Source organism: Delphinapterus leucas, chromosome 5 (assembly GCF_059928025.1).
Source record: "Delphinapterus leucas isolate spDelLeu-1000000601 "Yukka" chromosome 5, BTC_Dleu_Yukka2, whole genome shotgun sequence".
Taxonomy (NCBI): Eukaryota; Metazoa; Chordata; class Mammalia; order Artiodactyla; family Monodontidae; genus Delphinapterus; species Delphinapterus leucas.
Genome location: NC_143133.1, coordinates 91,511,668 through 91,536,645, shown reverse-complemented (window position 1 = coordinate 91,536,645; position 24,978 = coordinate 91,511,668). Strand labels below are relative to the sequence as shown.

Genomic DNA, 24,978 nt, shown 5'->3' with positions numbered 1-24,978 from the left:
GTGGTAGAACATTTCCATCGTCACAGAAAGCTCTACCTGACAGCACTGTTCTGCAGCCTTGGGTGTCATCTCTATTTGGTAAGAAGAGGTATAACCAACAGCCAAAAGACTTGGCCTTAAGATCATCAAGTATGAGCCCTGATCCATCAAATAGGGGCTGACGGGCTTGGGTCAAGAATAATATCTAATCGGGGCTTCCCTGGTGGCGCAGTGGTTAAGAATCCGCCTGCCAATGCAGGAGACATGGGTTCGAGCCCTGGTCCGGGAAGATCCCACATGCCGTGGAGCAACGAAGCCCGTGCGCCGCAACTACTGAGCCTGCGCTCTAGGGCCCGTGCTCCGCAAGAGAAGCCACCGCAATGAGAAGCCCTCGTACCACAACGAAGAGTAACCCCTGCTCGCCACAGCTAGGGAAAGCCTGCGCGCAGCAGCCAAGACCCAATACAGCCAAAAGTAAATAAGTAAATAAAATCTATATATATATAAAAAGAATAATATCTAATCAAACTTCCTTACAACGTTATTTCAAAAATCAACTTTTACACTGAAGTCTTATCACAGGAAAAATGTGTGGAATTGCACAACTTCAATTAGGACACAACTGCTGCGTGTGCAATAAGTTTAGTGGCAAAGTCAATGTGCAAATTAGCAACAACATTTCAAATGTGTATTTAAAGACCAAAAAAAACCTGAAAAATAATTCCTGTTTTAGTTTGAGAAATGGAGAAATCACACATTTCAGCTTCCAATTTGTTAAGTTTCTCCTCCCACTACCTTTATTTTGGAATAGAAAAACAACTTTCTACTTGTTTTTAACACAATTTTTTCATGGTTGGGATTAAAACTTAAATCAAATTGCTGACGGAAGATTATCCAAGGATGGTTGGAAGGAATGAATGCAAAAGTCCAGACTGACTACTAAGACTATGGTCTAAGCTTTCATCTGCATCTAATGAAGCAATTTCTTCTTCCCAGACAGAGTACGTCTTTGAGTAACCCATATCTCTCATGTGCTCATGTATCTCAAAGAGAAAATTAAATGATCACTAAAATAACCTCACCTTTCCAAACTGAGATTATTTTGCTCCCAAAATCGTATTTCCCGTTATTCTGGACTAACCTAAAAGAAACTGATGGAACAGGTAAATTTTCTAGTGTCCTTTCACCTCTTTCAAATCAGATTTAAAAAACAAAAACAAAAAACCAACATTGATAGCCATTTACATCAGGTGTAAAAGAAGGTAAATCATGTCAAGTAAGTTAACTCTTCCAGAGACATTCACATCTGACCCAGGAAAAAACAGTAATTCTCAACTTGTTTCCCCATCTACCATATGTGTTAGAATATGGAAATGGGGAAGTTGGGAGGAACGGTGGTTATGTACTAGTTCCTTTATCCAAAGCTATTAGGAGCAGGATTGGATAATTTATCTTAAAAAGCATTTAAAGACTAGGATTTTAAAAACAATCGGGGCTTCCCTGGTGGCGCAGTCGTTGAGAGTCTGCCTGCTAATGCAGGGGACACGGGTTTGAGCCCTGTTCTGGGAGGATCCCACATGCCACAGAGCAACTAGGCCTGTGAGCCACAACTACTGAGCCTGCGCATCTGGAGCCTGTGCTCCGCAACAAGAGAGGCCGCGACAGTGAGAGGCCCGCGTACCGCGATGAAGAGTGGCCCCCGCTTGCCACAACTAGAGAAAGCCCTCACACAGAAACGAAGACCAAACACAGCAAAAAACAATAAATTAATAAAACTCACTCCAAATTTCATACACAATAAAAACTACTATTTAAAAAAAAAACAATCGTTATAACCTAAACATTTTATTGTACCTTAAAACTATAAACATACATTCATGCACCAATTTTTTTTGACAAAAGGCCAAGGTGTTTTTTCATCATAATGACTTAGAGAAAGTCCATTTAGAGGTGTCTTTTTGGTACAAACCCATAAGCATCATCTATGATTTCCAGCCTGTTTCTCAAGTGGAGTCAGAATTTTGAAACACTTCCAATGTAATCTGAATTCAGACTCCTTTAGAGTCTTACAATTTTTTCCTCCAACTTAACCATATTAAATTCACAGCAGTTTTACTTTAGCAAAATTCTCACCTTTACTGAATCTTTCTGTTTTCGCACTTATATTTCATAGATTTACATAATATTAAATTATGCGCATTATGATGACGACTACAACTGGCAGAAGCGGCTTTGGAAACAAACACCTGACCCAGTAAGCGTGGGTACTGGCTTACTGATCCAGTAGGCATGGTAGGTACAGAAATGCCCACGTGCCCTAGAATAGAATATTAGTCTGCTAGTCAAAGCATCTGGCATGCTGTGGCAGTCACTATGTTTTGAAGAGAGAATGGGGCATACAAACTCATCTGGCAGAAATTTTGAAAACATCCCCTCCAGACTTCTGATACAATTAGTCAATTCCCTTTGTTGTGCCACTTTTCTCCTCACCTTACACCAAAAGAATAAATTTCTAATGGTAGCCTAGAAGGAAATAAAGTTGAGGTTATCTTTCTAGCACTCCTCAAATGACATTATAAAATGAGAAGAGGAGGGAAATAAAACGGGCCCTACTTTTCTGAATTCGGAACCGAGTTCCTGACATCTACTCTCTAAGGGAAAAGGGAGGGCTAAATAGTAGTTAGAAGAGCTGACAAGACGCTGCCACCCCGCCCTCCCCGCAAAATCATGGAAGTGGAGCATTACCTGAGTCTCAGACTTTTCCCTCAACTGAACTGCAGGCTTCTTGAGAGCATGAGCTAGACCTTACACCCGTGTCCCCTGCATTAGCAGGCAGATCCTTAACCACTGTGCCACCAGGGAAATCCCAGAGTCTAGCTTTTACAGCAGTTTGAAGTCTGTCCTCCTACGTAAATAGTAAAAACCCGATGAAAGATCAGCTTGTTCTGAACCTATTTTTTTTGATGTCGAGTAATCTGGTATGTTACCAAAGCAACATGCAGGCTCCCTCATCTGCATAAGGCAAAAGAAGACCCACAAAGCATGAAACAAGGTGTTTTCACCTGGGTTTCCCCAAAATGCAGGGGCCTGAGGCAAGGGTTTGCATGCATGCAGCTAATGTGAAAGTGATCCAGAGGAACAGGAGTGGGGACTGGGAAAAGTTTAACAGCGAAAGAGGAAAGCTATCCTAAAGGATGGACCAGTCACCCCTGAGGGCTGGGGCCCACGTGGACCCTCTGATTGTGCCTCGGAATTGTCCAACTTGGTGACAAAAGAGAGAAGTATTTATCTACCAGCTTCTATCCCCCAGCAGTCAGAGGTGAGCCATGCAATGGTAACTCCCTTGGACATCCAGATATGTACACAGGTCAGAACAGCGAAGCAGAATACCACAGCCGAGAAGCCTGGGGCAGAAAGCTGTAGAGATGAGGTCTACACCTGCCAGAGGTTAGCACAGCACAGCTGGAATAAAAGGGTGGCTGAGAGGAGGGGAGCCGGTACACATCTCATCCAACGGATCCAAGGACCAGTTTCCACTCCTTCGGTCAAACGTCTCTTGGGCTGTGGGGTCTGTGCACAGCACAGCGCCAGCCCCTCCCTTAAGCCTGTCAGTTAGAGCTAAGAGTGCATGAATGTGGTCAAGGTTATCAGAACATATTGCTTAAGGTAATGAGGCTTTTTTAAACATTCACAAATACATTTGATCATTCCTGTTTATTGAAAAAAAGTACCTTGGGGCTGGAGGTGCGCCAGAACACTATGTAGGTGGCACATAAGTGTGGTAGGCATTATTGCTGCTGGAATTCAAAGACAGAAAAGTCACCAAAACCTGGGTTGGTGAATGGAGGCTTCAAGGAGCGGGTATGTTGGATCTGTGCCTCAAAAGTGTGCCCTGGGCTTCCCTGGTGGCTCAGTGGTTGAGAGTCGGCCTGCCGATGCAGGGGACACGGGTTCGTGCCCCGGTTCAGGAAGATCCCACATGCCGCGGAGCGACTGGGCCCGTGAGCCATGGCCGCTGAGCCTGCGCATCCGGAGCCTGTGCTCTGCAACGGAAGAGGCCACAACAGTGAGAGGCCCGCGTACCGCAAAAAAAAAAAAAAAAGTGTGCCCTGACAAGAAAAAGGGAAGAGTGCACATTTCAGGTGCGTGAACAAGGGAAGGGGCAAATGCTCGCCTCCTACTGGGTAGAGTTGGGGGGGTGGCAGTTCTGCTTTGAGCCCAGCCTTAGGTATAAAGCAGTTATTATTTCAGTATTCGTTTGCCTTTTACTGAGGACGAATGTTTCATGCATCATCGTAAGCACCTGGTGCAATACCTCATTTAATCCTGTAAACCTTTGAAGAAGGTACTGTAATTATTTTACAGATGAGGGATGTGAGGTACACAAGGTGAGTAACTTGTCTAAGGTGGTCAAATGGCAGAGGTGATACACTAGGAGGCCAGCAGTCTGGCTCTAGAGCCCACATTCTCAACCAAAATGCTACATACAGTCCTCTACCCCTATCTGCAGGGACCGCATCAGCGGCTGGCTGAATCCAGACACGGAGGGCCAACGATACTAGGCCATTTCATATAAGGGACTTGAGCATCTACAGATATTGGTACCCGCGGAGATCCTGGAACCAGTCCCTGCAGATACCGAGGGATGACTGTACTAGTACCTCTCAGCAGAGAGAAAACAAAGCACAGAGAAGAAGGCTGTCAGAGATGCATCTGCATTGAGGAACAGGAAAGGCTGGGAAAAGACTGATGTGGAAGCATCCTAAGGGAAATAATTCTATCAAGCAGTTAGAAGCCCTAATAGCCTCAAAACCGTTTCCCAGAGAGTACAGTCCCAGAGTTGGGGCCACCAGAGACTAGCACAGAAGGTCTTTGAGAAGGTCACCACTCATCCCTTATTTGGTGACGGTGCTATTGGAAGCTCACTGTGAAAGAATAGGAATCATCATACTCCCTGCCTTCAGTTCATTCTGGCTGCTTAAACACAGACACTCTTTCTCCCTCTCTCATCATTCTACCATGTCCAGCTAGAATCAGAGTAGGACAAACAGACTGAGAAAAATCACGACAGGGAGACAATTTTACAAAATAATAAAGACGCTTAGCTCTCTAGCAGATGCCCTGACTACGAAGCTATGGTGAACTCTTACTATTCAACACCATCACTGGCTCTCCCTAGGGGAGGGTTTACTTCCCCATCCCATCCAGCTTGGCCCAGTGACTGGCAGAGCCACACTCTGCAGAAGGATTATCTATCTCCATCCTGTTGAATTTAGGAGTAACCATTTATTTTGGTCAATGATGTTCATGTGCAAGTGACCCACCCAAGAGCTTGAAAAGTCAGTTCAGGGTTCAGCAGGCCTCTTCTTCCTCTGCCACCAGATTGGCAATGTCCAGAGAGAGGACAGAACGTTCCCTCAGCCTGGGTCCTAGGGTCAATTCAGCATGGAGCGGATCTCAGAGGATGGAACAGACAAGGACCCTGTGTGAGAAATAAACCTTTGCTGTGTAAGCCACCAGATCCTGGGACCAATTTGTTACCTCAACATAATTTAGTCTAACTGACCAATACAAATGGTAGGTCTCTATGCACACTGGTCTCAGAACTGTTGGCTCCAAAGCCAAGCTCTCCCACTAACTGGCTGTACCAGATTAGATAAGTGACAACTTCTTTGTGCCTCAGTTTTCTTGCCTATATTACTTCTCAGAAATTTTGTGAGGATCAAGAGAGATAATTGTCTTGACAGTAATTTAAATAGAAAACACTTAAAAATCAAGACGCTGCACAGGTTTCCTATACCTGACAAAGAAGCTGTGAGTCAAGCCTTTTCCTTCCAACAGCAGGTCTGAGTAAATTTAATAGGCATCCTTAATGAGATTCATGAAGTTTATATTGGCATGAAAACGGTACACAAAGGAAGATGAATGAAAAAGGATTAAGAAGATGAATGAAAAAGGATTAAGTCTTAACAGAACCCTGGCTTTTAAAAGACTCTCCTCCTGTTTGCATAGGATCCAGTGGGTTTTTAGTTTTCTTTATGGACAAAACCAACTGGCACTTGCAGTCCAAGGTGGGAGGAGTCCTAGCATTCTACCCCACCCCTCAGGACTCAATTGCTTTGGTGTGTAAGGAAGTAAGACTTTTAGTTCTACATCTTGAGGAAGAGCTCCATACAGAAAACTAGACAGAGGAAGGCCTGGTGACGTTGTCACTCCTCTCTGTGCCCTTCCTCAGTCTTTACTTCCTCTGTTCTTTGAGGGCTTGATTTGGCCATGAAAGAAATCAACTCCCCGAGCCTCCCCTGAAACCTGAAGAATTAGTGCTCTGAAGATTCTCAGTGTCTTCCATCAACCAAGTCTAAGAATCTGGGATATCCTACGTTGCGGGTCGGGTGGATAGCATATAAAATATTTAAAGAGCTATGTAGTAAGTACCCGTGTCTTGAAGAATGAACTGCAAAAGTGATGTGGTCTCTTCCCACCACCTTCTCGGCCTCACGTCCATCCACTCTACGCCATCATGAATGCTGACGTCCCTGCTACACTGGATTCCCTTAAGAGGCTCTGCCTCACCTCAGAGCTTTGCACATGCTGTTCCCTTGGCTTGGAACACTTTTCCCTAGCCACCGCCCCACCTCACTTTCCTTGCTGAGACCTAGTGCTTGCTCATCCTTCAGAGAAATTTGATGAGCATCGGGGACGGCATCTCAAGGACTTACGTCATAACCTCAGCACCTACACAAAGAAAGTGCACAAGGTGTATCTGATAAAGCAGATGGATTAGGAAGCCAAGAATGACTACTGATGCATTAGGGTGTTGACAGTTGTTTTGCTTTTCCATTTCTAACCTATCTATATTATTGTAATTCTACTTCTACAAGAAAAAAGAATTTGAAAGTAAGAAAATCATAAATTCTTCCCAAAGGAATGTTACTTATCAAAAACAGAAACAATTCCACAAGGACTCAGAGGCAAAAAATATACAAATCAATTTTCACTGCAAAGTAAAGGAGCTGTTACCGTGGAGGATTCCTGGACTGAATGTCAATATTATGACATGGTATGAGTGTGTTTCGTGTTTGGTAATTGCAATCATTGTTGCTTTTGTTGTGGTCATCCATTTACAATGCTTGGTGTCAGTTTATTTATCTCTTGTAAAAATGAAATACAGTGTGTGTGTGTGTGGAAAAAAAACAAACAGACACATTTTATGTGAGGTATATTTTCACAACAATTTTAAAAATTTAAAAAAAAAAAAAAGCAGGAACAAAGCTCCCCCTTGTTGGATACCAAAGATGTTCTTTTGGAGCATGAAGCCATTCCTACGTCTCCACCCCAGCCTGGCCCGAGTCAACACATCACCCTCCATCTCACAGGGTCCTAGTGCAGCAGGTGGACCGAACGCATCCACACAACTCAATTTCCCGCATCCTTTGACTTGAGCGATGCACTCACCCTCGCTGGCACGGATCCTGAAAAGGTGTTTCTAATGCCTTGGCTCTGGTCATATCAGGCAACAGACTCCTGATTTCTCCCTCAGGCCAGGTGTGAGACAATGCATACTTGATCTTTAGATCACCAGCATTCTTTTTAGAAATCTGTCTGTTTCACCTTAGCCCAAGTCTTGTTTCTATGTTCAACAGCAGCCGCATTGATGGGCTGCCAGCAGGCCTGAGTGGATAGGAGAGGTATTGTTTAGTTGAAAGGGGATTTTCTGTCAATCTGGATTAAAACAAACAAACTAAAAAAAAAAAAAAACAAAGGGGGTATCAATTATATTGTAAAGGAGTTCTCTTTGGGGAAAAAGGATTGAAGCTTTAGATCTACTGGGTCTTTGTTTAAATAATCGTTCAGCTTGGCTGACCCCAGTTGAGACAGTTTAGCTAAGGGATGAAAGACAGTTCCCAATAAATGATAAAATCCAAGAGCAGCCCCTACCCTCCCCCCCCCAACCAAGTTTAAGGCCCGTAAAGACAAACACAGGCACAGAAAACCCTGATCGTAGCTTGCTCCGCAGGGAGCCTAAATCCGAAGTTATCATCAGCTGTGGCATCGTCAGTGTAATAAACACTGGGTCTTTTGGTAATCAATCAAAGCAGGCCATCCAAGTCATTCATTCCTTTGTCTGGACACAGACATAGCGGGGGCCCCTGTGAAAGCACTAAGCATCCGTTGCCTCGGTTACACAAGGGTCCAAATAGTCAGACAGAGCACTCCCGGGCACACAGTTGGGCTTCTTAGTAGCAGTTTATATGGTATGGGTTATGCTTGCTGCTGTAAACCTCAAAAAGTTGATGAGCATAATCTAAGAACTGTTACGTCAGGACGATGGGATATGAGTAGTTTTCATCTTTTAATCAATTCCTTGGGTCATCGTGATGTAGACACATCATTTTTAAAGAAGATACTTTAGAAGAGAGAGAAATAATCTACAGCTTTCAAAAGTATTAATCCTTCTCCAGGTCCAAAAGCCACAGACCTCCATGCAGGGGGCCACATCCTCAAGTCATAGAAATGGCAATTTTACAACAAGGGAAAATGACATCTCGTTGTCAGTCCTCACCCTCCTGCTGAAGACAGACCATATCTTTAGGAACTGCCTATAATGATCCTCGAATAGATAAGGTCCTTTAACCTGCATCATAGCTGTTGACTCAGCAATAGGCACATAATTTCCTTTCTCCCGAAATGGCTTACATACGCTATTGAAGTTTGTTTCTGTAATACACACGGACACTAAATCTCTCAGAAAATAAAAGCTCCAGGTAAGAAGGAATTTCTCTGCTGTCCACTACTGTATCCCTGGCACCTAGAACAGTACCTGGCACACAGGAGGTGCTCGATAAATAGTGTTAAATAAGCTAATGAATGAACTTGGATTTCCATTCCTTTTGGCGCAGTGGATAAAAGGATAATTAAACTTGTTTCTTGAATGATATCATAGGGGAATCTCCACCACTGGAAAGACTTAAACACTTCTGTTAGGGATAATGTAGAAAATATTTCTTTCTGCATTGGGGAGGAGGCTGAACTAAATGACCCCTAAAGTCCCTTTAAACCCCCAGACCTTATAACTTGATGAACACCACTCCTTAAATGAGAGGATCAGCTACTTAAAGCCTGTTCCCAGGTAGAGTAAATTACCATGCTCTGATTAAAACAAAGATAATAGCGGCCCTGGGACTTGGATGCCAAAATACTAACTCATCCGTAATGTGCACACATCCCTAGGGGAGAAATGCTCTTACTAATCATCACACTCTGGAAACAGCAGATGTGCTTCAGGGGCTTCTGGGAGCCAAGTCCAAAAACCACTCCTGGGAAAATGGAGAAGCTAGGGGTCGAGATTAAAATGAAAATAAACAGTATCACACCAGACTGAAGCTTCTGTTTCCCAGCCAACAACAAATCCACTTAAGAAACGTCCGAATTTAGCCTTGAAGTTAAAATGATTATAACTGAAGATAACCACTTCATAAGATAGAAAATACTGCATTTGATATATAAGGATTTTTGCCCAGTGAAATGTCATATGTACCTGAGGTATCACACTCAGAGGTTCAAGTTCAAGAATGTCTGTCTAAAGTTGAGGGCAAGTTATTCTGGTTGAACTTCTTCAATCTGAATGAGAGGCAGTTTGTAGGGGAAGGAGATATGTTCACGTTTTCCTAAACAAAAAAATCTAATTCTAAAGGAGTAACTAGGGAAACTCCATTCACCATCAACTTTGGAGTGATTCTTTTCTATCAACACACCCTTCCCTTCTTTTGTTCAAATGGTAGAATAGATATGGGAAAAGGAGGGGCAGTGATTTCTACCATGAAGGATTCTGTGTAGAGACCCTGGGGCTGGGTTTGGAGAATCTTCTGCATTCACTGGGGTTGTTTTGAAGACCTAACTGCAAACACTACACTTAAAACAGGAACCGAATGAACAAAGTGAAACAGTTCAACAACTCCTTGGAAAATGTATGAAAAGACTTTTTAACTTTGTAGTCAACTCCTGATCACCCCTACAACTCGGTCCAAAGAAAAAACAGTCTTCTGTTTCCAAACTGTAAGTAACTTAATCTTAATTCTAATGACAACAGGGAATGTGCAGAGAAAGCAGTTACCTCCTCTGTACACACACACTTTGTAAAATCGCCTCTATTTTTTGAATGAGAGAGGTCTTACACAAGAATTCTGTGGAATTAAGCTCACATCTGGTTGGCAGACCTGGTGTTGGACATGATTGTGGCCACACAACTAAATCTTAAATCCACATACTGTTCCTATTTAACTGACATATATGAACTAATTTATAGAAAATGTGCAGCAAATTATTTCTTCCACCTCCCGCATGCCTCAAGAATGCACCAGCAATAGGTGTTACTGAAAGACACCCTGCCCACACACACACAGAACATTTGCATATAGCCACTGTCCAATTATCTAAAGCAGATACTGTTATTTATCTGAATCTGTGCTCTGTAAATGTGTGTGTGTGTGTTGGGGAAGGGGGGTGGGGTAGGGGGGTGGGAGTAGTAATTTAACCAGATAAACTTGACCTCTCTGGACCTCAATATTCTCACCAGAAAAATAAAGGGATCAGCCCAGAGACTATGCAACTTCCCGCAGTAACAACAATCTATGACCACTAATTATCAAGAGGAGACCTGAATTCTTAAGTGTTTGTCATTAAATATTAGAGTTTAAACTACCTAAAAGACCCACAGTTACACTTCAATATGACCACTGCACACTTTCTGACGGTGGAGAACGTCTTTGAAAACATCGCGGCAGCTGAACCACCAAACCGGTTTAGAGCACGCTGAAGGACTCCGCTAATTAAGGGGGAGGGGTGCAAAAAGCGACTGTATCTGGAGGAAGAGTTGGGAGAAGGGCTGGGGGTTTGAGAGCACAGTCTTGCAATTTGCATTTCTGGGCTTGCAGAGCTTCCAGTATCTCCGCGAGACTTTGGTCTGTACCTGCAAAATCTCTCAAGCCACCACCTGCAGCTACACAGTTGTGGGAAGGGGAAGAAGAGGAAAAGAAAAGGAGGTGGTAGAGCAGGAAGAAACTCGCTCAAGGAGCCCACAAAGCCCGTGAGGCAAAAGTGACTTTGAACAGTGACAAAGAAAAGAGGAAAGAGAAAGAAAGAGGACTGCGCCTTTCCCCACCGACTCTGCTCCTTTCAGTAAAAAGGGAAGGCCGCCGCCGCCCCTGGCCTCCGCCTTTCACCCGGGATGCAGAGCCCCGGCTGAAACCGCACCCTTGAAGTCCGGCTGCCCTCGGGCCGGGTCCAGAGTCGCTGAATGAGCTTTGCACCGCCGGAGGCGCGGCCCCTGCCCCGCCGGCAAACTCGGGGACTAAGCATCCCCCTCCCTCCCTCCCCGTCTCCCTCGCCCCGTCCCGGGGCACCCGATTCTCCACGCACCCGCCACCCCTTCCTCTTCCTCGCGCGCCCGCCTCTCCGGCCCGCCGCCCCCGACCTTCCAACCGCAGAGCATTTTAAAACTTCCACCCACCCCGACAACAGGGCCCTTTGAAAACTTTGTGTATCTAAGGCTTTTGTCCACATCCTGGGCAGGGCCCGGTCACCAGCGTGGGTGCCTGAGGGTGTCCGGGATCTCACAGTGCACAGGGGAAGCCACCACGGAAATCCCACGCCTTTTTAATTTTTTTTTAACACATGAAAGGATGCTCAACATCACTAATCATTAGAGAAGTGCAAATCAAAACTACAATAAGGTATCACCTCACACCGGTCAGAATGGCCAGCATCAAAAAGTCCACAAACAATAAATGCTGGAGAGGGAGTGGAGAAAAGGGAACCCTCTTGCACTGCTGGTGGGAATGTAAATTGATACAGCCACTATGGAAAACAGTATGGAGGTCCCTTAAAAAACTAAAAATAGAACTACCATACGACCCAGCAATCCCACCCCTTCATTTTTGACCCGCTTCTACAACCGCGTGACACAACGCTTGGGTTAACAATTCCCACGCCCTGGTCGCCCCTCGGCGCGGGGGAGCCGGGAGGAAACAGCCCCCCCCCGCACCCGGCGCCTTTCTCGACTGTCACGAGGGAAAAGGTGTGCGCGGGGAGGAGGCAGCCGAGAAACACCGTGGCCAAAAGGATCCTCTTAAAGAAAAAATAGGCGAGGGGTCCTTTTTCTCCCACATCCCGGGAATCGGGGCGCGACGAGGCGATACACTGTTGCATCACGTAGTAGCCGAGCCGCGGGGATCCTCGCCCTCCCCTCAGCCCCAGACACGCGCCCAAATTCATGCACACACCCACAGCTACCGCCGCAGCCGTCCCGAGGCCCCCGCTCCCGGCCCCCAGTATTCCCCGCCGGCCCCCGCCCGCAAGCGGGAACACCTCCAGCGCCGGAGGAGAAGCGGCCGAGGGAAGCGAGGCCCCAGCACTCACAGATGGTCTCCCCACGGCCACGGCCATCGCGGCTGCTGCTCCAGCTGCGCCCGGGTGCCCTCCGCCAACACTAGCTGCTGCTTGGGCTCGGGCTCCCGCTCGCCTCCCCCGCGCCTCCCTCGCGGCTGCGCGCTGCTAGCGCCCGGCTCCCGCGCGCAACCAGCGGCATCTGCTCCCCTCCCCACGCCGCCGCCCCTCCCGCTTTATTAGAACAACATGGCCACCCGCCTGGAAGGGACCATTTGCTTCCCCAGGAAGGGGTGTGAGCCTGCGCGCCCAGGCTGAGGCGGTGGGAGGGAAGATAGTAGAGGGGCGGGCCTCCAGCCCTGGTCCGCAGGCCCAGGCCGCAGAGCTCGCCCTCATCAAATGTAGCGGGCGGTCCCGAAATGACCGTCTCCCGTGCCACCGAAAGCCCCCAGCCTGTGGGCCGGCCGCCACCCCCGTTCCACCAAGTGCTGGAGTCCGAGTAAAAGCCTGGGCGCGGAGGTCCCAGCCCCGGGTCCCGCCACGCGTTTCGCTAAGCTGGTAGCTGGAGCGGCTGCGGAGAGGGAGACCGGACACGGGCGAGACAGGTCCACGGGGACAGCATCTCGCGGAAAGTTAGCCCCAGGCAAGCACGCCCCAACCGGAGGAACCGGCTTGGAAGGGGAGCGGGCCACTAGGGAGAGCGGTGGGCGACCGAGGTGGGCTGGGCCGACCCCCGCGAGGGAAGAGTTCCCCTCCACAATTCTTTTCTTCCTAAGGGAAAGATTAAAAGGCAGAGAGCTGGAAGCTGTTACTGTAGCGTGCGGCCGGGTAGGCGACCACAGTGGAGAGGAAGAGGCGGTAGAAGTTGCTGCGGCGGACGACTAACCTCAGCCGGCCGCAGAGGAGGAAAAGGACGCCCCCGCCGGAGAATTAAAGCAGCTGTTGACTGCCCTAGAGCGTGGGGGCCGAGGCCTCCCCCGGCTGTAACCCGAGAGCTGGGTACACGTGAGAGCTCCGCCGACTACTCTTTTTGATCGCTGGAGACTGACCGGACGACCCGGAGGCGGGCGCGCGGGCCTGCGGCTGTGGGGCGCGGCGACGGCGCCAGTCTGTGCGACTCCGAGCGCGTGGGAATGGGAAACTGCTCCGCGGTGGGGAAGGACTTTTCCCGCAGATGTCGGGGGCGTCGCTGCGTGTCTGTGTGGAGCGCAGAATGGCAGGGTCCTGGTGCAGGCCGGGTGGCGCGGCACCCCGGCAAGAGCTGGGCGGTGAGGTGTGCGGGAGGTGCTGTCGATCCCCGCGGCCTCTCTTAGGGTTGAGGAGGGAGGGGTCCACGACGACAAGGTGATTGAGGATAGCTCCCGGTCGGGGGCCGGGAGCCAGTTGGATCCAAGCGCAGGGAAGGTGTGGTGAGGCGATGAAGGGCTGTCATCAGCCCACGGGATTGCGCCCTTAGGGAAAACCCTGGCCTATTGAATTAGGTGACAGACAAACCACCTCTTTTAGCCTGGGGCTCCTCAGAGCCTGACCTGAGACTTCAAGCACCCAGGCTTCTCGAGGCCTTGCGTCTGCCGCTCCTGCTGTCTCTGCCCCCGATGAGTCGCAGGATTCAAACGCGCGCCGCGTCGCCTTTGGCTAAGGGTGGGTGGGCTCCGGGCACGCATCCAGCTGCTGCGAGGCAGGCGCTGGGTTGCCCCGGGAGGGGTCAAGGGGCTAGAGGCCACCCAAAATGAATTACACCCGCAGCATCCTGGTGGGACCGCCAGGAATGAGAAAACAATGAAAGTATACTCGGTGAAAGAAAGATGAGGGGCTCTTCAGCCTGTGGCCCAGACCCTCAGAGCACTAACCTCTTCAGTTTGGACCAGTTTCTACCCCTAGACTTCAAATCTTTTGAAGACGAGGACCACCATTTTACGTCAAGCATGCATTAGGCACTCTGTAAGAGTTGAGTTACGATTACCAGGTGCGTGCGTGCTATGTAAAGGGAGGGGGAAAGAAATACTTCGGTCTGCAGCTCTCTGTATATGGACATTTTTTTTCCTTCCCCCAGAGAGAGGATTACACAGAGGTACTGCCCATGGACAAGAGGTCTCAGGTAAACCCTATGAAAAGACAGCTCCACAGGCTGCCAACTGGATAAGGGCAGTTACAAACCAACTCTCCATTTTATGTTACATAGAGCAGACCAGACCAGACTGCAGGATTTCATTCATTGTTTTTAATTTTATTTACTTATTTTTTTTGCAAACGCTTAGGTTGAAAACAGCTGATTCGTTTTTAAGGATGTGAACTCCCTACCTTTGTTGGTAGGTTATTTTATTTAAATTCATCACAAAGCTTAAAGTCCAACATCTAATCTGTTTGAGGAAACCCTTTTAGGGTAAAATCATCAGTTTACCCAGCTTCTGCCTGATTTTTTTTCACTGACTAGGAGCAAGGAGTGCCTTAAATTACCCCCTTCCTTGTTTTTTTGGCAGGTAGGCATATGTGTGTGTGTGTGTGTGTGTGTGTGTGTGTGTTTAATAAATATACAATTTAAATCCTTTCAACCAAGGAAGGCTATTTCAGAATTTCAGTTCTCATTTTGAAGTTAAGTATCATTCTACAACCAGACTACCTAGATTCAACATCCTGGCTTTACTATTGATACTTCACAGCTGTGTGACCTTGGGCAAATTACTTAACGTTTCAGTGCTTCAATTATCTCATCTTTAAAACCTGTTTAGTAATAGCTCCTCCCTAATGGAATTAATAAGAGATTAGATTACCTTTTAATTCTGCCCAGCACTGTGCTAGGAACTAAAAAAAAATTTTACTGAGGATGCCTCTCTGACACGGTCTGCTGAGAGACAGATGTTTAAACAACTCCAATAAATAGGCTAAATCTTAGAAAAGATGTATGAATTATGGGATTTCAAAGCACAGTAGAAGGAGCTATTCACTCCCTGTCAGAACAGGAAAGGCTTCATCAAAGAGTTGGAGAGGGGCGAGAGCAAGGAAGACATTCCAAACAAGGGAAGAGAATGAGCAAAGATTCAGTGATTTCAAAGGAAATGATGCTATGGGAAGGATAGGTAATTTGGCATTGCTACTATGTAGCAGCCTTAGAGGGAGCCTGGTAGAGTGGGGAGAACACGGCACTTGGACTCCAGATTATCACTTATCAGCTTTGTGACATGGAGCACGTTAGCCTTTCTTCGTCTCATTTTTTCCTACTGCAAAATAGGGTAGTAATCGTGAGTTCTGATGCAGGATATCCATGTTCCTGCCCACAGGAGAACCTGAACTTAAAGGGCTTTCTTTCCCTTAGATTCAGTTTGTTGAGTTCAGGCAATGGGGAACAACAGCAATACACGAAGAGTCTGGGTATTTATTCCCTAAGGCTCCCTTGCTATGGCATGCCTGCAGGCTGGCTACATCTGAAGGTCACAGTTACTCTAGGTTATTCTAGAGTAAACCCCTTGTGGTTTCTCTACATTTTGCCCACACCTTTGCAAGTAGCCTTTTCTTAAACTCTACTGAAATTATCCAATAGGAATGGACCATCTCAACCTTAACAGATTCAGTCCATCAGAGAATTGTTTTGCTCAGAGTTAACTGAAAAAACATAGGTATGCTATTATTAGAATGACCTATAACTTATTGTCCAAACTTAGAAACTTTAGAGACTGAAAAAGAGCATTGGTGCCATTAGTAACTACACTAGGACAATAGGCAAAAACCAGGACTTATGGTCACCCTAGCTATTATTACAAGTTATTAATTGAGAGATGATCATACTAACATACAGAGATTATGAGTAAGATTATAAATGTCTCAAGGCAAGAGTGCTTATTCGTGTTTCACAAAGTCTGATATATTCAATGAATGTTGAGGTGCATTGGAATGGAGATGAGGCTAGAAGCTATGCTACCAAAAGCCTTTATTGCCTTACTAAGGATTTGGAATGTGATCCCGTGGGCAATGAAGAGCCAAGGAGGTTAACCATCTATTTGCATTTTAGAACTAAGATCTCTGCTGGGCTTCCCTGGTGGCGCAGTGGTTGAGAGTTGGCCTGTCGATGCAGGGGACACGGGTTCGTGCCCCGGTCCGGGAAGATCCCACATGCCGCGGAGCGGCTGGGCCCGTGAGCCATGGCCGCTGAGCCTGCGCGTCCGGAGCCTGTGCTCCGCAACGGGAGAGGCCACAACAGTGAGAGACCCGCACACCGGGAAAAAAATACATATATATAGAAAAGATCTCTACTGAATATTTGACATTGTTAGTTATGCCAGATCTGTTCCCTTCTTAATGGAACCCCAATTTGCTTGGGGAGATTTTCCAGCGAATGTTCCACCTTGATGGAAAGTAAATGCCTCTACAAGAGAGGTTCCTAAAGTTACTTTCCATCAAATCCTTCCTCTTACCACCAAAGTATATCCAAGAGAGCATGTGATCTAAGCTTGGTCAGACACTGTTAAGTTTGAATCTTGAATTAAGGACCCAAAGACAGTACAAATTGTTAGAGTTTATGCATTCCATAATCTATTTTTATTTCTTAAGCTATCTAGAGCAAATCTGTGACTTGCAGTCAAACAACCCTAACTAACACATCACCTTGATTCCAGTAAAAAATGATAAATGATGAATTAGGAACACTATAAGAGACAGGGAATAAGTTAGGAGCTATTACCACTTCATTTCAAACAGTATAACTGACAACAGATCCTGAACCCCTCCTGCAACATAATATATAAAGATGTTCTAATATTTTAAAACACATCCATATTGGAGAGGAAAAAGTAAAACTGTCTCTATTCACATAAACTTGTACATAGAAAATCCTATGAAATCCACTAAAGAATCATTAGAACTAATATGAATTCAACAAGGTTGTATTGATAAAAAATCATTACACAAAAATCAGTTGTTTTTCTACACACTTGCAATGAACGATCCAAAACTGAAATTAAGAAAACAATTTCATTTACAATAACATCAAAAAGAATGAAATATTAAGGAATAAATTTAACAAAAGTACAAAACTTCCATTAAAAACATTGCTGGAAGAAATTTTTCAAAGTCTAAGTAAGTGGAAAAACATCTCATGTTCATGGATTGGAAGACTTAACATTGTTAATATGGCAGTACTCCCCATATTGATCTACAGATTTATCACAATCCCTATCAGAATCCTAGCTGGCTTATTTGTAGAAACCAATCTGATTCTAAAATTCATATAAACTTTTAGGGACCTAGAATAGTCAAAACTTGGACTCCCACTTCCATATTTCAAATTTTACTACAAAGCAACAGTAATCAAGGCAGTGTGGTACTGGCATAAGGATAGATATAAAGATCAATGGAATAGAATTGACAGAAATAAACTCAAGTGTTACGGTCAACTGGACAAGGCCATTCAATGCAGGAAAGAATAATCTTTTTAACAAATGATACCGGGAAACTAGGCAGATGCAATAGAATAAATTCCAATCCTTATCACCTACCACATAAAAAAATTATTTCAAAATGTGTCAAAGATCTAAATGTAAGAGCTAAAACTATATAAAACTCTTAGAAGAAAATATAGAGCTAAGTTTTCATGATGTTGGATTTGGCAATAGATTTTTAGATATGACATCAAAAGCACAAGCAACAGAAGACTATCAAAATTTAAAACTTTTGTGCTTCAAGGACACAAAAAAAGTGAAAAGACAACCCACACAATAAGAAAAAATATTTGCAAATCATATATCTGATAAGAGACTTGTATCTAGAATATATAAAGAACTCTTTCAACTTAATAATAAAAGATCATTTTTTAATGGTTAAAGGATTTGAAAAAAACATTTGTCCAAAAAGATGTACAAATGGCCGTAAAAGATCATGAAAAGATTCTTGACATCATTAGAAATAGATGCCACTTAATATCCACTAGGGTGGCTATAATCTTTAAAAAAATCATGCAACAAGTTTCATCAAGGATGTGGAGAAATTAGAGCCCTCGTACACTGTTGGTGGGGATGTCAAGTAGCACAGCCACTTTGGAAAACAGTTTGGCAGTTTCTCAAATGGTTGAACATAGAGTTAGCATATGACTCCACAACGCCACTCCTAGGTATATACCCAAGAGAAATTAAAACGTATGTCCACACAAAAACTTATACAGGCACGTTCATAGCATTATTCACAATAGCCAAAAGGTGGAAATAATCCCACTGTCCATCAACTGACGAATAGGTAAAATATGGTAGATCCATTCAATGGAGTATTGTTTGACCATAAAGAGGAGTTAAATACTGTTAAATAGTACAACATAGATGAATCTTTTAATCATTATGCTATGTGAAAGAAGCCAGCCACAAAAGATCACTTATTATATCATTCTATTTATATGTCTAGAATAGGCAAATCTATACAGAAAAAAATAACAGCTAGCTGCTCAGGACTGAGGTGGCATGAAGTGGTACAGAAGTAATAACTAAGGGGTATGGGATTTCTTTTCAAGGTGATAAAAATGTTCTAAAATTTATTATGGTGATATATGAGGTTCTAGTTGTCCTGCTGTCTACCAGCAGTAAGTATATTCAATTTTTAACTTTTTAGTCATTCTAGTAGTTTTGCCGTGGTGCCTCAATGTAGTTTTAATTTGCATTTCTCCAGTGACTAATGGTGTTGAGAATCTTTTCATTTGCTTATTTGCCATCTATATCCCTCTTTGGTTATGTGATTTTTTTGCCTGTTTTTAAAACTGGTTTATTTTTGTTATTTATTCTTATAGATGCTTGATATATATTTCACATGTATTTCTCTCTACGGTTTGTTGTTTCATTTTCTTAATAGAATTTTTTAAAAGAGCAGAAATTTTTATTTCATGGAGTATAACATTGATTTGTTTCCTTTCATGGATTGTGCTTTTGGTGTCTATCTAAGAAATCTGTGTCAAATCTCTGTTTTTCTTCTAGAAGTCTATAGTTTTAGTTTTTACATTTATGTCTATAATCTATTTTGAGTTAATTTCTGTATATGGTGTGAGATAAGGATGAAAGCTTATTTTTTCACATATGCAATTTTTCCAGCTTCCCATGTTGAAAAGATTATCCCTTCTCCACTGAATTGCCTCTGTACTTCAGTCAAAAATTGATTAAGTATATATGTGCTTGTCCGAACTCTTCTGTGTATTGGTCAATGTGTCTATCCTTCTGCCAATACCACATTGCCTTGATTACTGTAGCTTTCTAATAGGTCTTGAAATGAGGGGAAAATGAACTCTCCAACTTTATTCTCTTTCAGAATTATTTTGGCTAATCTAAATCCTTTGCCTCTCCATATACATTTTATAATAAGCTTGTAAATTTATACCAAAAAATCATAGTGGGATTTAGAATCATTAGGGAGAATTAACATCCTAACACTATCGAATCTTCCAGTCCATGAACATGATATATCACTCCATTTATTTCCACTGCTTGCTTTCTTTAATATTTTGGAGATTTCAGCATACAGATTTTGCATGTATTTTTTTTTGGTTTTTTTCCTTTTTAACAGTTTTATTGAAATACGATTCACATACCATACAGTTTATCAATCTAAAGTGTACAATTCAATGGTTTTTAATATATTCACCAGTTCCAATCTCACAATTTCCTCCCTTTGTTCCTTCAGTTCTAAGAGTGGTAATGACTCCTTTTTTTTTTAAATAAATGTATGTATGTATTTATTTTTGGCTGCGTTGGGTCTTTGTTGCTGCACGCGGACTTTCTCTAGTGTGGCGAGAGGGGGGCTTCTCTTCATTGCGGTCTGTGGGCTTCTCAATGCGGTGGCTTCTCTTGTTGCAGAGCACCGGCTCTAGGCGCGCAGGCTTCAGTAGTTGTGGCACGTGGGATCAGTAGTTGTGGCTCGCGGGCTCTAGAGTGCAGGCTCAGTAGTTGTGGTGTACAGGCTTAGTTGCTCCGCGGCATGTGGGATCTTTCCGGACCAGGGCCCGAACCCATGTCCCCTGCATTGGCAGGCAGATTCTTAACCACTGCGCCACCAGGGAAGTCCCCAATGATTTCTTAATGTTATTAGTCTTTGGGTGCCTTGCCATCCCTTATTTGTTATACTTCAGTGCTTCTCGAATTTTAGTACACATGAATCACTTGGAGATCCTGTTAAAATGCAGATTCTAAAATCAGTAGGTCTGGTGTGGGGCCTGATACTCTTTAGTTCCATCAGTCTCCCGGGTGATGCTGATACTGCTGATCTGGTGATCATACTAGACTAGCAAGTGTTAACAGTTCTACTCTTTATTTAAGGTATCTTTTTTTTTTCATTTGAAACATCTGCAGTAATGTGTTTTTTTTTTCCCACTGAGACTTTGGTAGATATATGTGGAAACAAAAAAAAATTGAAATTGTCATTTATAAGCTCAATCTCTTTCCCTGTTAAAACAGTTTTTTAAAAATTCATTCTAGATAATGTTAAATTTACCAATATTTCTCAAACTCTGCCCTGTTCCTGCTGCTTTTATTCTATTTGATAATCAGTACAATATATGCCCTCTTCAATCCTTGGCATTTCTTATTTTTCTCTGGTTTCCCAAAGCTGACTAATGCTAATCCATAATCACTTATGCAGAGTCTTTCAGGGATAATTCATTTAGGCCTGGAATGTTTAACTCACTTAAAGCAATTGATTGTTCACTTACCACATTGGATTTCAGTAACCTTTTAATCATGTTTATACTACATTTTTCATTAAAAAAAAATTCTCTTTGAGAGAGGAGACAAAAAGTTGTGTAGTTTTGACTTTTCTTGGTCATCTGATAGCATTATATCATCAGCATCAAGTGGTGATTTTCATCCCTTCTTTTCATCCTATTATGGCAAGAAGTATTACTTGAAAAGCAAAAAAAAAATTTTGAAAATTTCTTGGTATTCTTTTTAAAAGCAAAAATTATCTAAGCCTACAAGAAAGTATCAATCCTCGTAGGCTTTTGCTACTCTTTAATACATGCTCTTTTTAAAATCTGATCTCATTAAGGAGCATCCTGTGAAATGACATGCTCCCTGGAGTATGATGACTTGGCCTGCTAGTCACTGTCCTTGGCAGCCAGCCTGGGTCAGGTCCCATAGTTCTGACATCTCTAATTCTCAGATAATTCCTTTCTCCCTGTAGCCAGTTATTGTGGTATCAGTTATTATTTCTTTTTGTGAGCCTAGAAAATTTATGTAGTTGAAGTCCCTTCAACCACTAGATATTGCCACTGAATTAGAATAGAATCATACATACATCCCTGTATATTTGAACAGCAGTATCACTTCTATATTTTCATGTTTTGTCTCAACCTATTCGCTGTCCATCATTCTACCATCCTCAATTTCCACTAGCTGAATAACTCTCTAGTGCATGGGGTTACTCTGTACCCTCATGTCTCTTCTTGTAGACTTGTTCCTTTTGAATGAGGTAAAACTTTCTTTACTTATTTCAACCTGAGTTCCTTGCTTCTTCATCTATCAGTATCTGTTGGGCTTGGAAGAAAAATGTAAATACTCTTTCCAAAAGAAGGGGTAAAGGCAGCTGGACAGGCAAGAGCAACAGTGGGTATATCAGGATGCTACTTGTATTCAAATACGTGTATGAAAGGAGGATATAAGTTCATGTCTGTAGACTTCTTCAAATGATAACAGACAAGGCATTAGGTAAATATGTTTCAATGTTTAAGCATAAGTTAGGGGTCCAGGTAAGGCTCAGAGGGAAATGATCCTTAATACTAAGCAAAATTCTTCTGTTAAGAGAGGAGGCCCATGATGGGTAGACAGTGACCCTCCAGCAAATTCTAAAGTGGAGTTTGGGGTGCAAGATGTTTATTAGAGATGTAGAAATGGGATGAAGCCAGATTGGGCACAAGGGGAATCTGAACCGTAATATAGACCCAAAAAAGCCTCAGCCAACACAGTGGGAAGTTCTGGAGCAACAGAGTTGTACCCCTTCGGGCAGAGATGACAGGTCCTATTTTATAGTACAGGGAACTATATTCAATATCCTGTAATAAACCATAATGGAAAAGAATATTTAAAAGAATATATATGTATAACTGAATCACTTTGCTGTATACCAGAAATTAATATAACATTGTAAATCAGCTATACTTCAATAAGAAATAAATAAATAAAATCTTTGCCTTATTTATTTTTGGCTGCATTGGGCTTTCGTTGCTGCGTGTGGGCTTTCTCTAGTTGTGGTGGGCGGGCTTCTTATTGCGGTGGCTTCTGTTGTTGCAGAGCACAGGCTCTAGATGTGCGGGCTCAGTAGTTGTGGCTCGTGGGCTGTAGAGCTCAGGCTCAGTAGTTGTGGCTCACGGGCTTAGCTGCTTTGCGGCATGTAGGATCTTCCCAGACCAGGGCTCAAACCCGTGTCCCCTGCATTGGCAGGCGGATTCTTAACCACTGCGCCACCAGGAAAGTCCCTGATTCACTTTGTTATACAGCAGAAACTAACACAACAATGTAAAGCAATTATACTCCAATAAAGATGTTAAAAAAAAAACTTTGCCATTTTATAGTAAAGAATAACAGTTTTTTTAAGTTAAATTTATATCACAATTAGTGATTGAATTTTTAAAATATTTTTACTAGCCATTTTTTTCTTTCTTTATAAATTTCCTACTTATATCATTTGCCTATTATTTCCATAAGGAGTGTTTAACTTTTTTTCTTGAGCTAGTTTAACATTTTTTCTAACTTTTAAGTGTAAAAGATATCAACCCTTATTATAGATAAATAAGATTCTCTTTCTGGCTGCAAAATACTCCATCATATGAGCACATCAAAATTTATGTAATACTCCCTGGTTATTGAATATTAGGTTGTTTTCATTTTTTTTTCTCTCTCTCCTCTCTCTGTTTCCTTCCTCCTTACCTCCTTTCTTTATTTTCTTCCTGCTTTCCTCTGTTCCTTTCATTCTTCCTTCCTGCTGTACAAAGCACAATAAACATCTTTGCATACCTGTATCTAAATTTCTATTATTTCCTTAAGAAATGTTCCTGAAAGTGAAATTACTGAATCTATAAGGGTGAATATTTTAAAACTCTTGATACATAGAGTTATTTTTCAGAAAGAACCAACAAATTTATATTCCCACTACCAATATATTGGGATACCCAAGTCACCATACATTCATAAAAAAAATAATTACTTAAAAATAGAACTACCGTGTGATCCAGCAATTCCACTCCTGGGTAAGTGTCCAAAGGAAATGAAAACAGGATGTCAAAGAAATATATGCACTCCCATGTTTATTGCAGCACTATTCACAGTAGGCAAGGTATGGAAACAACTTAAGTGTCCATCAATAGATGAATGGAATATTATGCAGCGATGAGAAAGAAGGAAATCTTGCCATTTGCAACAACATGGATGGACCTTAATGGCACTATGCTAAGTAAGATAAGTCAAACAGAAAAAGACAAACACTATATGATATCATTTATATGTAGAACCAAAAATAAACTGAAGTTGTAAAAACAGAGAGTAGAATGGTAGTTACCAGGGACTGGGTGTGAGGGAATTGAGGAGACGTTTAAGGGTACAAACTTGCAACCAGTAGTAAATAAGTCCTGGAGATCTAATGCACAGCATATTGATTGTAGACAACAATACTGTATTATAAAAATCAAAGTTGCAGGACTTCCCTGGTGGTCCAGTGGTTAAGACTTTGTGCTTCCACTGCAGGGGGCATGAGCTCAATCCCTGGTGGGATAACTAAGATCCCACGTGCCACGCAGCACGGCCAAAAAAAAAAAAAGGTGCTGAGAGACTAGACCTTAAACATTCCCACCACAAAAAAGAACTGTTAGGGTTTCCCTGGTGGCGCAGTAATTGAGAGTCCGCCTGCCGATGCAGGGGACACGGGTTCGTGCCCCGGTCCGGGAAGATCCCACGTGCCGCGGAGCGGCTGGGCCCGTGAGCCGTGGCCGCTGAGCCTGCGCGTCCGGAGCCTGTGCTCCGCAACCGGAGAGGCCACAACAGTGAGAGGCCCGCGTACCGCAAAAAAAAAAAAAAGAACTGATAATTATGTAATGTGATAGAGGTGCCAGCTAATGCTATCATAGTAATCATACTGCAATATATACATGTATCAAACCAACACATTGTACACCTTAAACTTACACAATGTTATACATCAATTATATCTCAATAAAAATAACTTTTAAAACATAAAAGAAAAAATATTCCCTTCACATATACCCGACACTGCCCAAGGGAAGCCTTTTTGGTCTTGGAGCGAGCCCAGAGGGTTCAAGCCTGTGCAGATAAATACAGAAGTCCTAGAGAGGTCTTTTCAGCTAGCCTGTGCAACTAAGAATTGGTAGTATTGACATACCTACAGCTGCTTGCTACAACATTCATTCTACTCCATTTTATCATTTTTTAGAACTTCCACATAAGCTGTGTCCTTATCCATGGAATTTCTTACAAGCCAAGAATGCATTTTAAATTGAACAGAGACATTAACAGGAAACTACGCATAGGTGTTAAATACATTTGCCTAGGAAAGACATAGACTAAGAAATGATTAAAGGATTCATTCCTGGCATGAAGGAAATACAAAGTATCTGGCGTTCTTCTGTAGAATTGTAATGTGAGATAA

At 43.3% G+C, this 24,978-nt stretch overlaps 1 protein-coding gene and 1 pseudogene across 8 annotated transcripts in view; one reads left to right on the top strand and one right to left on the bottom strand.

Annotated features, from left to right (window-relative positions):
- SEPTIN11 (septin 11) overlaps positions 1–24,978 on the bottom strand; it is a 126,907-nt gene that overhangs the window by 84,737 nt on the left and 17,192 nt on the right. For 3 of the 8 annotated variants that reach the window (XR_002648201.3, XR_016393335.1, XM_022599445.3), the window contains exon 1: positions 12,397–12,555. The exons of 2 other annotated variants lie outside the window; for them this stretch is intronic. Coding sequence is in view for 4 of the 6 variants with exons in the window: in XM_022599445.3 (XP_022455153.1) it covers positions 12,397–12,423 (27 nt within the window). In the remaining 2 variants the exon portion in view is untranslated. Of the gene's footprint in view, positions 1–12,396; positions 12,559–24,978 lie in introns of those variants that run through there. 3 more of the 8 variants (XM_022599446.3, XM_089912084.1, XM_089912085.1) reach the window with 2 other exon arrangements.
- Positions 12,705–24,392, top strand: LOC149749178 (uncharacterized; annotated as a pseudogene).